The sequence below is a fragment of the Sapajus apella genome, unplaced genomic scaffold (assembly GCF_009761245.1).
Source record: "Sapajus apella isolate SASKATOON/1434 unplaced genomic scaffold, GSC_monkey_1.0 scaffold237, whole genome shotgun sequence".
NCBI classification, from domain to species: domain Eukaryota; kingdom Metazoa; phylum Chordata; class Mammalia; order Primates; family Cebidae; genus Sapajus; species Sapajus apella.
This window is the reverse complement of record NW_022437177.1, coordinates 329,778-344,719: the sequence shown is the minus strand read 5'-3', so window position 1 is coordinate 344,719 and position 14,942 is coordinate 329,778. Positions and strand designations below refer to the sequence as shown.

The 14,942-nt window shown below is 54.8% G+C and overlaps 1 protein-coding gene across 2 annotated transcripts in view; it reads right to left on the bottom strand.

Annotated features, from left to right (window-relative positions):
• Window positions 1-6,819, bottom strand: part of NOTCH3 (notch receptor 3) — a 44,240-nt gene extending 37,421 nt beyond the window's left edge. Inside the window, exons 1-2 of one of the 2 annotated variants that reach the window (XM_032271566.1) lie at window positions 6,618-6,819; window positions 3,342-3,420 (exon numbers count right to left, since the gene is read on the bottom strand). In XM_032271566.1, the coding sequence (XP_032127457.1) occupies window positions 3,342-3,420; window positions 6,618-6,735 (197 nt within the window). In that variant the 5' untranslated portion in view covers window positions 6,736-6,819. The remainder of the gene's footprint in view (window positions 1-3,341; window positions 3,421-6,617) is intronic. The other variant, XM_032271567.1, reaches the window with a different exon arrangement.
• Window positions 6,820-14,942: the final 8,123 nt, after the last annotated feature.

Genomic DNA, 14,942 nt, shown 5'->3' with positions numbered 1-14,942 from the left:
ACACACACACACACACACACACACACACACACACACACACACACACAAATAAAAAAATTATAGCCAGGTGTGGTGGCGGGAGCCTGTAATCCCAGCTACTCGGGAGGCTGAGGCAGGAGAAACACTTAAACCTGAGGGGTGGAGGTTGCAGTCAGCTGAAAATGCATCACTGCACTCCAGCCTGAGTGACACAGGGAGACTCCATCTCAAAAAAAAAAGAGGGAGAAGAAGAAAGAAAGAAAGAAGGAAAGAAAGAAAGAAAGAAAGAAAGAAAGAAAGAAAGAAAGAAAGAAGGAAAGACAGACAAGCCAATTAACTGGCCATGGTGGCTCACACCTGTAGTCCCATCTTCTTGGGAGGCTGAGGCAGGAGGATCGATTTAGCCTGAAGTTGAAGGCTGCAGTGAAGAGAGATCGCGCTACTGCACTCCAGCCTGGGTGACAAAGCAAGACTCTGTCTCAAAAAGAGACGAGAGAGAGAGAGAGAAAAAGAGAGAGAGAGGCAGAAGGAGATGTGAGTGGGAGAAGGAAGAGGAGACAAAGACAAGGACTGGAGTGAGACAGCCACAAGCTGAGAAACGTCTGCAGCCACCGGAAGCTGTCAGCCAGTTCTCCCCTGGGTCCCAGTGGAGAGGCTCAGCCCTGCCCATACCTTGATTTCACACTTTCAGCTTCCAGATCTTCAAGAGAATAAATGACTACTATTTAAGCTACTCGGTTTGTGGTAATTTGTTAGAGCAGCCGTAGGAAGCTAAACCACAGGGCTAAGGGGGATAGAAAGAAGGGGTCGAGGAGGTGGAATTCTATTTTCACAGACCTATGAAGTAAGGCTTTAGGGGAAACAGCATTCCAGGCAGAGGGAACAGCAAACGAAAGGTCTTAGACCCCGAGACACAACCACCCGGGCACACATGGGCCCAGAAACCACAGCTACACACACACAGAGGGACACATCAATTGGACGCCATGGCCTGGCGGACACTCAAGATACCAACCCACAGCATCCCACGCGGAAATGAGCAACTCTCACTCACAGGGGCGGAAGCAGGGCTCCCACAAACCCTCCACTCCCTTCCCTGGGACATATACAGCCTCCTACAAAAGGATGGGTAGGTGGAGGGTTGGGTTGGGGTGGAGACACCACTGTCCGTACCCTCATCTTGGGGAGGGTACTCCTTCAACCTGCAGCCCCTCCCCAAGCCCACCAAGGAGTGTGAGAATTCGGAACTGGGAGGGGTTGGTCTTAAATCTGGAAATCTCCAACGGGCACCCGCGAGGTCAGAGGGAGGGGCTGGGAGAAGCCACAGGGTCCAAGCTCCGCCCCCGACGCTGCCAACCCTCACCCCCCTCTACCTCCCCCTCCCCTGGGGCGGTTGTCCTGCCTCCGGCTTGTCCCAGGCGCCAGCGACTGAACTCAGCAAGCGGCTGACTCAGTCCTCAGCGTCACCCGCAAGATCCCCCCCACCCCGGCCCCCAGAGAAACAGGTCGAGGCACGGCCGAGCGAGCGGGGGAGCGGGTGGCGTTGGGAGGGGAGGGCGCAGCTACCGCCCCCTCTTCCAAGGCCCGCAGGGCGACCACTGCGGCCGCGACCGCGCATCGGGAGGGGGCGCGCTGCGCCGGGCGCGGAGAGCTGGTCACATCGCCAGGCAGGGCGCGACCCGCGCGGGCCCCCTCCCTACGCCCCGGGCGGGTTCCCACGCTCGGCATCCCGCGCCCCCGCCGACCGGTCGGGCCGGTTCCAGCCCCAGCCCGCGCTCCGCCCCACAGCCTGAGCTTTGGGGGAGACGGAGGGGGGAGGGCAGACTTAGTGGGGGGGGCACGGCGGGTGAGGCGAGGACTAGAAGAGATAGGGACGAGGTCTATGGAACCTACTGCGGCTGGTCGGGGAGAGTCTTGGGGGATCCATGGGTGGGGTGACAGCTTGGGGCACCCTTGAAAGGACTTGAGGATTTGAGACCAAGAAATAGACCGGGGAGGGGCGCAAGAAGTGGTTCCCACAGCCCAGCTTGGGGGGACTGAGCCCGCTCCACTCCGGGAGATCCAGGCTCCGGGAGCCGCGCGCGCCAGTGATTCACCTGTCGAAGGGCGGGGCAGCCGCGGGCGCATTCACCTGTCGGCAGTATTCCAGATGCGAAGCTCCACTGCGCAGGCGCCCGGCTCCTTCGCTCGCCCTCCCAGGTGTGTGGCTCCAGGTAAGGTCACACTTTTCCCCACCCCGCCCCACCATCGCAGACCCCCTCAGCCCCAGGAAACCCCCTCAGTCAGGCTCAGCCCTCCACACAGGTGAGCCCAAGTGGGCGCTCCAGCCAAAATAAATGTAGGTGTAGTTTCAAAGCGGCTCCCCTGGGTCTAAAATCACCCCAGACCCACCCAGCTTGGACCTGACCCAGTACTTGGCACACACGATGATGAATAAATGAATACATTAATGAGTCAATTAATGGCTACTGCGTGAACTTCTGTTATTAATGATAGCGTGAAAAGAACCATGCATTTCCTCACAACCTTGAGAGACTTCTCCTTATGGCACCTGTTTCCTGTCTCTACCATTATTATTTCTAATAACGCCTACGTATTGAGCAGGTACTGTATTCTGAGCACTTAATGTATGCTGAGTGCATACAGGAAGCTATTATTGCCCCATTTTCTGGATGCAAACACTGAGGCTCAGAAAGCTTGAATGTTCAAGGTGTCCAAGGGCCCAGAATTCAAACTGAGCTCTTTCTGTCTCTGCTCAGCTCTTTCCCAGCCTCTGCTCTGCTCCCTGAAACCCTCTGCCTTTCCTTGGGTTAGCTAACAACTAAATTGTTAAGCCCCTTCATAGTCGCCAGGGTGAAGCATTCCCTACCTATTTCACAGGTGCAATGATGATCAGAAAGGGAAAGTGACCCACCCAAGATCACACCGCAAGTAAGTGGCAGAGGCGGACTCAACTAAATGTTGAGAAATGGGAGGGGTGTGGAGAGTGTGAGCCGCTGCCATTGGTCCCTGATAGTTTGTTGATTGAATAATACCTGCCTCATGGAGGGGCTTTACATGTGACCCCAGGTGGCCAAGAACTGTGAAGCTGGGATTACTGGTCCCATTTTGCAGACCACGACATTGAGACGCAAAGAGTTTAATTCCTAGTCGATCAGCAACATGATGTGGGACTTGAACCCAGGCTGGGAAGACTGCAGAGCCCCTGCTCAGTTTCCAATGGGGAAACAAGAGCGGTTGCCCAAGCCACACACATGTAGGAAGTGGTAGAGGCATCCATGGGGAACACAGAGGCAGAGGGAGAAGACAAACCGTCCCTGCCCCCCACAGGGCCCACTGGTGGCTCTGAGCCAGGCACTCACAGGCAGGCAGCCTCCCGGGAGGGCAGCTGGGTGCAACGACCTCCATTTGCACACGGGCTTCCGTCCAGGCAAGGGGGGCCTGTGTGGGGGGCGAAGGAAGGTTGGGGGTCAGCCAGGTGCCCAGGAACCCCAGTCCTGAGTGACAAACCCCCTCCCTCCCTCAGCCAGGCAACAGCTGCCTGGGGCTGGGGGCATCTCTGCGGGTGCAGGGAGTCCCCCCATTCACAGTTCCCACGGCCCCCCGGCCCCAGCCCCAGCTGTTGAGGCTGCAGCTGTCCCTGCCAGCTCGAGCCCTGGGAACCACAAAGCAGGGGCGGGCAGGAGGAGGGGCTGTCTTGTGCCAGATGTGGGGGCTCGGGAAGCTGCCAGAGCTAAGATGTGCAGAAGGGGGTGTGCCAAGACAGGAAGTAAGGGCGCTGAGTGTTACAGGGAGGTCTGGGGCTTCATGCCCAGGTTCAGGGGTAATAGAAGGAGAAGGGGCAGGGGGCCCTAGGGCCATAGGTCTTCCTTTTTTCTGATGGGCATCTACTCCAGCTGGGCAGGCCTGTGTGGTGCTCTGGGGAGAAGGGCCAAGGCATGTACCCACTAGTACATGCCTTGCATCTCCAGGGGTAGCCAGCGCTGGGTGTTGCAGGAATAGGGTGTGTGTTGGAGGGAGGGGCAACTGGCACAAAACATGTGCTGCCCTGTCCAATGTCGCCATCCCCCAGGCTGTGTCTCTCTAGGGTGTGGCACAGTCTAACTGTCCTACCAGACGGGTCCAGGGTGTGGCTGGGTCTGAGCTAGTGGAGAATTGTGTGCAGGTGTGGGGCCATGGCATGTGTGCATTCGGAGAGAGGATGATGGAGACAGGAAGGAAGATGGAGAAAAATGGAAAGACACAAAAGAATGAACTAGAAGCAAATGGACCAGGAGAAGACAGCGAAGGACAGAAAGAAACAGAAAGCGACCTGGCACCGTGGCTCATGCCTGTAATCCCAGCACTTTGGGAGGCTGAGGCAGGCGGATCACCTGAGGTCAGGAGTTCGAGACGAGCCTAGCCAACATGGCGAAACCCACCATCTACTAAAATACAAAAATTAGCTGTGCGTGGTGTCGGGCACCTGTAATCCCAGCTACTCGGGAAGCTGAGGCAGGAGAATCGCTTGAACCCAGGAGGCAGAGGTTGCAGTGAGCCAGATGGCGCCATTGCATTTCAGCCTGGGCAACAAGAGGGAAATTCTGTTTCAAAAAAATAATAATAATAAAATAAAATACAAAAATTAGCTGGGTGTGGTGGCATGTGCCTGTAATCCCAGCTACTCAGGAGGCTGAGGCAGGAGAATCGCTTGAACCCAGGAGGCAGAGTTTGCAGTGAGCTGAGATCGCACCACTGCACATTAGCCTGGTAACAGAGTGAGACCACCTCTCAAAAGAGAGAGAGAGAAATAGAAAGCAAGAGGGTGAGTGACAGAATGAGTCAAACTAAACCTGAGCGTGGGTATACATGATGTATGTCCCCTTCCTCACAGGACAAGCTGATTGGACACTATCACCCACACCAGGACCTGTGGGTTTTTGTGAACTCACACTGTGGGTCCCATAACACGGGCTATGGGCCATGCTGAGCTGTAGGCAATGTGAGACACATGTGAGTGCGTGCATGGGCTTGTGTGTCAGTCTGCATGTGGATATGAGCATGCATCTATTGTGTCCCTGTGTGGCTACAAGTGAGTCTATCTGTGCATGCATGTTTGCGTGGGTGTGCCTGTGTGTGTATGAACTGCACACCCATATGGGAGTGCACAGATGTGTGTGCCGTCTATATGTAGACTGTCTGCTGTGCGTCTGTGCATGCGAACCATGTATCTGGGTGTACAGCTGTGTTGTTGGTGTGAACTGTGTGTGCATTGGTGTCTGTGTATGGGTTGGCTGTGTCTGTTCCTCTGCATGTGTGAGCTGAATCTAAGCATGTCCTTGAATCTTCATCTATGTGTTGTCTGAGTGTGTGCAGGCAGCGTGCGTGCCACAGCTTGCACTAGCGACGCGCAGTACGTGTGATTATATTTGTGTGCATTTATGTCAACGTGTGAGCTGTGTGCTTGCCGCTGGTTGTCTTTCCTGAGCCAGGTGTGCATGTCTGTGTGTGCTGTGTGTGTGTACGCTTGCATCTCTGTTACCTGACCTAGAGCTGTGTGTGCCAGCAAGTGTGTCACAGGCCATGTGTGTGCCCCGCTGGTCCGGCGGAGGCGGCGGCTCCTGCCCGATCCTGCCCCGTCCGGGCCCCGGGGCTGGGCTGCGGAGGCCGTTCAATCCCGAAACCCCCACCTCGCCCAGCGCCAGGCACTACTGGCATCTGGGACCCCTGGCCTGGGCCCTGGGCCCGCGCCCCTCCCCCGCCCACCAGGCCTCCCGTAGCGGTGGGAGGGGGGTGCCCTCGCAGCCCCCTCCCCGGCCCCGCCGCGGGTCCCGCTTTGTCTGGCAAAGAAAGCGCGAGGCCGGCCGGGGGGAGGGGGTGTCTAGACGGCGCGGCCATTGTCCCAAGCGGGGGAGGGGAGGGAGAAGAGGAGGAGGGGCGGGGGCCCCTGGCCCGCTGGGGAGGGGCTTGGGCCGCGGGGACGGGGCACTGGAGCTGGAGGAGAGCACGTGGGTCCTCGCCCCTTCCTCTCCCCGCTCAGGGGCGGGGTCCCAGGGCCTCCGGGTCCCCGCGACCGGAGGAGGGAGAGGGGCTGCGGGTGGGGGAGGGGGCGCGCGCGCCGCCGAGGCTCCGGCTCCGACTCCGAATCCGGGTCTTGCTGAGCGCCGGCCTGGGAAGTTTTCTCCGAGTTCAGAGCTCCGAGAACTTCGCGCCCCCTCCCCACCCCCTGCCTGGCCTGGCCCCCCCGGGGTGTCGGGGGCGGGGGGGAGCTTTTGTGCGAGAGGTCCCCGGCCGGGGAGTACCTGGACCCCCAATCATAACCTTCCCAGGGCTCCAGGCGTGAGTTGGAGGGAAACGAGTCCCGGACTCTGTACACCCCCCACCTCGAGTCTCTGATCCCCGCACCTCAAGCTCCCAGTCTCGGGCTCCTGAGTCCCTTCATCAGCTCTGAGCGCTCTAGGGTCCCGGTTCCTCGGGCCTCTGGGGTCCTTCCCATTCTGAGTCTCCGGGACCTCCAATACTGGCACGCGGCCTCGGGCTCCTGCGCCCCTTCCCCGACCCTGGTTCCTGCCTCCCGTGACCCCCCAGCCCCGGCCTTGGGGGTTCTTGCACTCCCGCTCTGCCGCCCTGGTCCCGTCCGCCAGGTCCTGGCCCCTCACCTGCAGCCCCCGGCCCCGCTAGCAGCAGCAGCAGGGGCAGCGCCCGCACGGGTAGCGGTGGCAGTGGCGGCGACATCGGGCGACGGCGGCGGCGGCGGCCCCGGGCCCCCGGCCCCATGGCGGCCGGCCGCGACCCTCCCCTCCTCCCTCCTTCCCTGGGCTCCGGGCGCGTCCCGGGCCAGCCTCTGCGCCGCCAACTTCGCCAAAGTGAGGCGGACGGGCCGCCCCGCCCCCAGCCCTCGGAGGCTCGCCACGCCCCGGGGCCGGCCCTGCGCGCCCCCGCCCCCCACCCGGCCTCCCGGGGTCCCTGCCCACCCTCTACCCGCACTGCCCGGGACGTGAGGACCCTCGGAAACCCAGGCCAAACATGCAGTGAGACACTGGCCGAACCCGGAGGGGCAGGCACACACCCAGCCTCTTGAACGCCCCTGCACCCCATCCCTATCCCCCAATATACACCCAGTGAGGTGTCTGGAGTCGGAACAAAACACAGCCCCCCAGAAACCCTGGAAACTGAGGCCAGGCACATCCTGAGAGACCTATGGACCCACAGCCACGGACGCACACACGCAAGCTCATGCACCAAGCTTCCCCGAGACCCTCTGATCGAAAACACTCACAAACCTAACATTCAGACCAGGCCCGGTGGCTCATGCCTGTAACCTCAGCATTTTGGGAGGCACAGGCGGGTAGATCGCTTGAGGTCAGGACTTTGAGACCAGCCTGGCCAACATGGCAAAAACCTCTCTACTAAAAATACAAAAATTAGGTGGGCATGGTCGTGTGCGCCTGTAGTCCCAGCTATTTGAGAGGCTGAGGCAGGAAAATCGCATCAGCCCAGGAGGCAGAGGTTACAGTGAGTCAAAATTATGCCACAACACTCCAGCCTGGGCAACAGAGCAAGACACTGACTCAAATCAACACAAACAAATGAACAAGAAATGCTAAAACCCACTTAGCCAGGCCAGTAGCCTAGGATGACATTTGCAGCCTCAGACCTCAGATCCATGCTCGGAGTCACATGCACGTGTGTGTGCTCACACATGCACACACACTCTTCTTACCCTCAGCCCTCCCAGAAAGCAACCCACTTCCTCATCACTACCCTGTATGACCCTCAAAGGTTCACCCCCAGCCCCCTAGTCCCTACCCCCATGCCCCACACAGCTTTGTCCCTCAGCCCATGGGGCTCAATTTAATCAATTATCTTTTCTTTCTTTTTTTTTTTTTTTTTTTTTTCCTTGAGATAGGGTCTCCTTCTGTCACCCAGGCTGGAGTGCAGTAGCCCGACATTGGCCCACTGCAACCTCTACCTCCCAAGTTCAAGCGATTCTTCATGCATGTAATCCCAGCACATTGGGAGGAGTAAGGAGGATCATTTGAGGCCAGGAGTTGAAAATCAGTCTGGGCAACACAGCAAGACCTCCACCACTACAAAAAGTTAAAAGAAAATTAACAGGATGTAGTGGTGAGCGCCTGTAGTCCCAGCTACTTGGGAGGCTGAAGTGGGAGGATCACTTGAGCCTGGGTGTCACTGCACTTCAGCCTTAGCATCAGAGCAACACCCCACCACAAAACAAAACAAATGAGAGTTGCAGAATAGCATGAACAACCTGTATAAACCCTTTGTCCAAGGCCAGGCGCGGTGGCTCATACCTGTAATCCCAGCACTTCGAGAGGCTGAGGCAGGCGAATCATCTGAGGTCGGGAGCTCGAGACCAGCCTGACCAACATGGAGAAACCCCATCTCTACTAAAAATGCAAAATAACTAGGCAGGCGTGGCGGCACATGCCTGTAATCCCGCCTGTAATCCCAGCTACTGGGGAGGGTACAAGGAGAATCACTTGAACCTGGGAGGTGGAGGTTGCAGTGACCCTAAATCGTGCCATTGTACTACAGCCTGGGCAACAAGGGCGAAACTCTGTCTCAAAAAAAAAAAAAACCCTTTGTCCAGATTCACCAACCACCCACATTTTGCCACATTTGCCATATATATGTGTATATATATGTATATATATAATATACGTATGTATATATGCATTGTTTGGCTACATGATTTGAGAGCAAGTTGAAGTGGGAAGATCGCTTGAGCACAGGAGGTTGAGGTTGCAGTGAGCTGTGATCATGCTGCTCCACACCAGTCTGGATAATGGAGCAAAACCCTGTGTTACAATAAATAAATAAATAAATATTTATTTATTTATTTGCTGGCCTAGGATCTAATGCTGCATCATGCAGGATCTCGGCTCACTGCAGCCTCCACCTCCTAGGTTCAAATGATCCTCCTGCCTAAGCCTCCTGAGTAACTGGAACTACAGATACCCTCCACCACACCCAGTTAATTTTTGTATTTCTAATAGTTGATAATTCTAGTATTTTGTAAAAATACAAAAATTTTGTATTTTTAATTGAGCCTCATCATGTTGGCCAGGCTGGTCTCGAACTCCTGACCTCAAATAATCCAACTCCCTCTTCCCGCCAATGTGCTGGGATTACAGGCATGAGCCACTGCACCTGGCCTCCTTACTTTTTAATGCTGAATAATATTTCATTGGATGGCTACACCATACATAACTTATTCAGTCGTCCATTGATACTTTGGGTGGATGGGTTTTTTTTCTTTTTTTTTTTTTTTTTTTTGAGACGGAGTTTCACTCATGTTACCCAGGCTGGAGTGCAATGGCGCGATCTCGGCTCACCACAACCTCCGCCTCCTGGGTTCAGGCAATTCTCCTGCCTCAGCCTCCTGAGTAGCTGGGATTACAGGCACGTGCCACCATGCCCAGCTAATTTTTTGTATTTTTAGTAGAGACGGGGTTTCACCATGTTGACCAGGATGGTCTCGATCTCTTGACCTCGTGATCCACCCGCCTCGGCCTCCCAAAGTGCTGGGATTACAGGCTTGAGCCACCGTGCCCGGCCAGTTTTTTTTTTTTGGAGATGGAGTTTCACTCTGTCGCCCAGGCTGGAGATCTCTGTAAAAAATCTCAGCTCACTGCAACCTCCGCCTGCTGGGTTCAAGCAATTCTCTGCCTCAGCCTCCCAAGTAGCTGAGATTACGGGTGCTCACCACCACACCCAGCTAATTTTTGTATTTTTAGTAGAGACAGGATTTCACCATATTGGCCAGTCTGGTCTCGAACTCCTGACAATGTGATCCACCTGCCTTGGCCTCCAAAAGTGCTGGGACTACAGGCATGAATCACCACAACCGGCCAGATGGATGATTTTTAAAGGCTGAAAAAGAAGAAGGCAAAGAAGACAGAGAAGTGTTGTCAAAGAGTGGAGACAGCCGGACACAGTGGCTCACGCCTGTAATCACACTTCAGGAGGCAGATGCCAGAGGATCACCTGAGCAAAGGAGTTCCAGATAAGCCTGCACAACATAGTGAAATCCCATCTCTATAAAAAATTTAAGGGCCGGGCGCGGTGGCTCAAGCCTGTAATCCCAGCACTTTGGGAGGCCGAGGCGGGTGGATCACGAGGTCAAGAGATCGAGACCATCCTGGTCAACATGGTGAAACCCCGTCTCTACTAAAAATACAAAAAATTAGCTGGGCATGGTGGCACGTGCCTGTAATCCCAGCTACTCAGGAGGCTGAGGCAGGAGAATTGCCTGAACCCAGGAGGCGGAGGTTGCGGTGAGCCGAGGTCACGCCATTGCACTCCAACCTGGGTAACAAGAGAGAGACTCCGTCTCAAAAAAAAAAAAAAAAGAAAAATTTAAAAATTATCTGGGTATGGGCACACATTGGTAGTCCTAGCTACTTAAGAGTCAAGAAGGATTGCTTGGGCCCAGGAGTTCCAGGCTGCAGTGAGCTATGATCACACCCCTGCACTCCAACCTGGGCGGTAGAGCTGTCTCAAAAAGAGAGAGACAGAGAGAGCTAAGGATGAAAGCTGAATGACTGACCAGGGGCTAGGATCAGTGACAACCCCTGGCCTTGCCCTGGCTTCTAGGAGGTCAGGAGCTGAAGTTGTTCTATCATTTCCATCTTACAGGTGCAGACGCATCACTTAGAGAAGACAGGTGGGGTGAGGTGGCTCACACCTGTAATCCCAGCACTTTGGGAGGCAGAGGAGTGTGGATCACCTGAGGTCAGGAGTTTGAGAGCAGCCTGGTAAACATGACGAAACCCCGTCTCCACTAAAAATACAAAAATTAGCTGGGCGTGGTGGCAGGTGCCTGTAATCCCAGCTACCCAGGAGGCTGAGGCAGGAGAATCACTTGAACCTGGAAGGTGGAAGTTGCAGTGAGGTGAGATCGTGCCACTGCACTCCAGCCCAGGCAACAAGGGGGAAACTCTGTCCCAAAAAAAAAAAAAAAAAAAAAAGACAGTGACTCACTGCAGGCTTTCCAGAAGAAAAGCCAGTTGTGGCAGTGCATGTCTGTAGTCCCAGCTACTCGGGAGACTGAGACAGGAGGATAATTTGAGCCCAGCCTGCAGTGAACTATGATCATGGCACTGCACTCCAGCCTTGGAGCAAGACTGTCTCAAAAGGAAAAAAAGTGGCCGGGCACAGTGAAGCACACCTGTAATCTCAGAATTTTGGGAGGCTGAGGCGGGAGGATCACTTGAGCTCAGTTTCAGACCAGACTGGGCGACATAGTAAGATTCTGTCTCTACAAAAAATGAAATAATTAGCTGGGTGTGGTGATGTGCACCTGTAGTCCCAGCTACCCAGGAGGCTGAGAGACAAGGATCATTGAGCCTAGAGTTCGAGACCAGCCTGACAATGTAGTGAGGTCCCGTATACCTGTAGTCCCAGCTACGCTGGCAGCTGAGGCAGGAGGATCACTTGAGTCCAGCAGTGCTAGACTTCAGTGAGCCATGCTCGTACCACTGCACTACAGCCTGGGCAACAGAGTGACCCTCTGAAAAAAAAAAAAGAAAGAAAAAGAAAAAACATGGTAGGTGCAGTGGCTCACGCCTGTAATCCCAGCACTTTGGGAGGCCAAGGCAGGCGGATCACAAGGTCAGGAGTTCAAGACCAGCCTGGCCAATATGGTGAAACCCATCTCTACTAAAAATACTAAAATTAGCTGGGCATGGTGGAGCGTGCCTGTAATCCTAGCTACTCAGGAGGCTGAGGCAGGAGAATCGCTTGAACCCAGGAGTCGGAGGTTGCAGTGAGCCAAGATCGCACCACTGCACTCCAGCCTGGGTGACACAGCAAGACTCCTTCTCAAAAAAAAAAAAAAAGAAGAAGAAAAAGAAAAAAGTGAATCTGTGTCTCAGTGACTCCAGGCCACATGGAGCACAGGGGCGGGGTAGGGGTTGGACAGAGGAAAAGACAAAAGTTGCCTAAGAAGGGGCGCACACTGACTCACAGAGGCTGTGCTGAGTCAACATGCCCCCGGGGCAGGCACAGATCTAGTACTGCGTCATGCCCACCACCCAGGAAGGAAATCCAAGACCCTCAGTCCTGCTTTCAGGACCCTCGGGCCAGGACTGACCCTCTCCTTCCTAACCCTCCCCACAATGCCCCTCCAAAAAAAACATCAACACCTGGTGTCAAACTCCATCTGCACCCAGCAGGCCTTGTGCTCCCACGGCCTTTGCCTGGGTGCTTCCCTCTGCCTGGGGCACCCAGCTGCACAGAAAGACCCTTCTGCTTCCTCCCCAAGCAGGAACTCACAGCAAATGTGCCCTCTTCAAAAATTCAGCTTCTTCCAGCTGGAGGGAATGCTCTGCTGTTTCTCACACAGGCCACCCTTTTCCCCAAGCTGCTTTCTTTCTTTTTTTTTTTTTTTTTCTTGAGACATAGTTTCGTTCTCTGTCACCCAGATTGGAGTGCAGTGATGCAATCTTGGCTCACTGGAACCTCTGCCTCCTGGGTTCAAGTGATGCTCCAGGGTTCAAGCGATGCTCCAGTCTCAGCCTCCCATGGAATTACAGGCACCTGCCACCACACCCAGCTAATTTTTGTATTTTTAGTAGAGACGGGGTTTCACCATATTGGTCAGGCTGGTCTCAAACTCCTGACCCCAAGTGATCCGCCCACCTCGGCCTCCCAAAGTGCTGTGATTACAGGCATGAGCCACTGTGCCCAGCCCTATTTATTTATGTTTTTATGAGAGACAGGGTCTCATTCTATAGTCCAGGCTGGAGTGCAGTGGCAGGATCATGGCTCACTGCAGCCTTGACCTCCCAGGCTTCAGCCAGCCTCTCACCTCGGCCTCCTGAGCAGCTGGGATCACAAATGCTTGCCACTATGCCCTGCTAATTTTTGTGTTTTTTATAGACATGGGAGTCTCGCTATATTGGCCAGTCTGATCTTGAACTCCTGAGCTCAAGCAATCCTCCCACTCTTTATCTCCCAAAGTGCTGGGATTACAGGCCTGAGCCACTGTGTCCAGCCCCCTATTTCTGTTTCTGGTTTCCTCCCATCCATTCTTCAGGGATCCCACTCCGGGAAGTCCTCCCTGCCCCTCAGTCTTCACCCCTCTCTCCCTGACACTCCAGCTCTCCCAGTGCCCTTTTTCTCCATGGCTCAACCTTATTCACAAGGGTTTGGCAGTGCCTGTATCCTGGTGTGTCCCCTATTTAAAGACTGAGGGCTGGCTGGGTACAGTGACTCACACCTGTCATCCCAGCACTTTGGGAGGCCGAGGCAGGTGGATCACCTGAGGTCAGGAGTTCAAGACCAGCCTGAGCAACATGGTAAAACCCTGTGTCTACAAAAACTAAAGAAATTAACTGGCTGTGCTGGTGTATACCTGCGGTCCCAGCAAATTGGGAGGCTGAGGTGGGAGGATCTATTGAGCCTGGGAGGTGGTGCAGGGTGCAGTGAGCCGAGATCGTGCCCCTGCACTCCAGCCTGGGTGACAGACTGAGACCCTGTCTCAAAACAAAAACAAAAAACAAAAAAAGACTGAGGGCTCCTTGGGGGTTAGGCAGAGGATGAGGCTTCTCAAGGGTCCTAGCACTTCCCAGCATGGGGTAAGCACAAAGCACTGACATGGGATGGTTTTGTGACTTAGGAAGGCACTGAAGGAGCTGGGAGGCCCAGCCCAGAAGAGCCGCTTCAGGGGGCTCAAACCACTCTCTTCAGTATAATTTTGCAGACTGGGTTGGTCTATGTTTCTACAGAAGGGTCTAGGGATTGAGGAGCAAAGTCAGGGCCCAGAAGGAAGACCAGCTCCTCCTCTCACCCATCTGAGAAAGGGCTTTTTTTTTTTTTAGATGGAGTCTCGATCTGTCACCCAGACTGGAGTGCAATGGCTCACTCCAACCTCCGCCTCCCGGGTTTAGGCGATTCTCCTGCCTCAGCCTCCCGAGTAGCTGGGACTATAGGCGTGTGCCACCACGCCCAGCTAATTTTTGGATTTTTCACAGAGACGAGGTTTCACTATGTTGGCCAGGCTAGTCTCAAACTCCTGACCTCATGATCTGCCTGCCTCAGCCTCCCAAAGTGTTGGGATTACAGGCGTGAGCCACAACACCTGGCCTTTTTTTTTTTTTTTTTTTTTTGAGACAGAGTCTTGCTCTGTCACTAGGCTGGAGTGCAGTGGTGCAGTGTCAGCTCACTGCAACCTCCGCCTCCCACGTTCAAGCAATTCTCCTGCCTCAGCCTCCCGAGTAGCTGGGACTACAGGCGTGCGCCACCACACCCAGCTAATTTTTTTTGTATTTTTAGTAGAGACGGGGTTTCGCTATGTTGTCCAGGATAGTCTCGATCTCTTGACCTCATGATCCGACCGTCTCAGCCTCCCAAAGTGCTGGGATTACAGGTTTGAGCCACCGCGCCCGGCCTTTTTTTTTTTTGAGACGGAATGTCATTCTGTCACCTAGGCTGGCGTGCAGTGACTCTATCTCAGCTCACTGCAACCTCCATATCCCGGATTCAAGTGATTGAGAAAGGGCTTTCTGCCGGAATGGATGCTGTAGGAGGTGCTGAGCTCCTCATCACTAGGAGCAACCAAGGACTCTGGACACACATTTCACTAGGTAGGAAGTTCCGAGTCTGTGACTGCTGATACAGCACACCCTGGTCTGTGGGAGATGGGGCATTAATGGTGAAAACACAGGCAGATGACGGCACAGGGGAATGTAGACTAAAAGAAGAAAGACCCAGCCGGGGACGGTGGCTCATGCCTGTAATCCCAGCACTTTGGAATGCCGAGACAGTCTGATCGTTTGAGATCAGAAGTTTGAGCCCAGCCTGGCCAACATGGCAAAGCCCCATCTCTACTAAAAATACCAAAGTTAGTCAGGCCTGGTGGCAGGTGCCTGTAATACCAGCTACTCGGGAGGCTGAGGCAGAAGAATCACTTGGACCTGGGAGGTGAAGGTTTCAGGGAGCAGAGATCGAGCCACTGC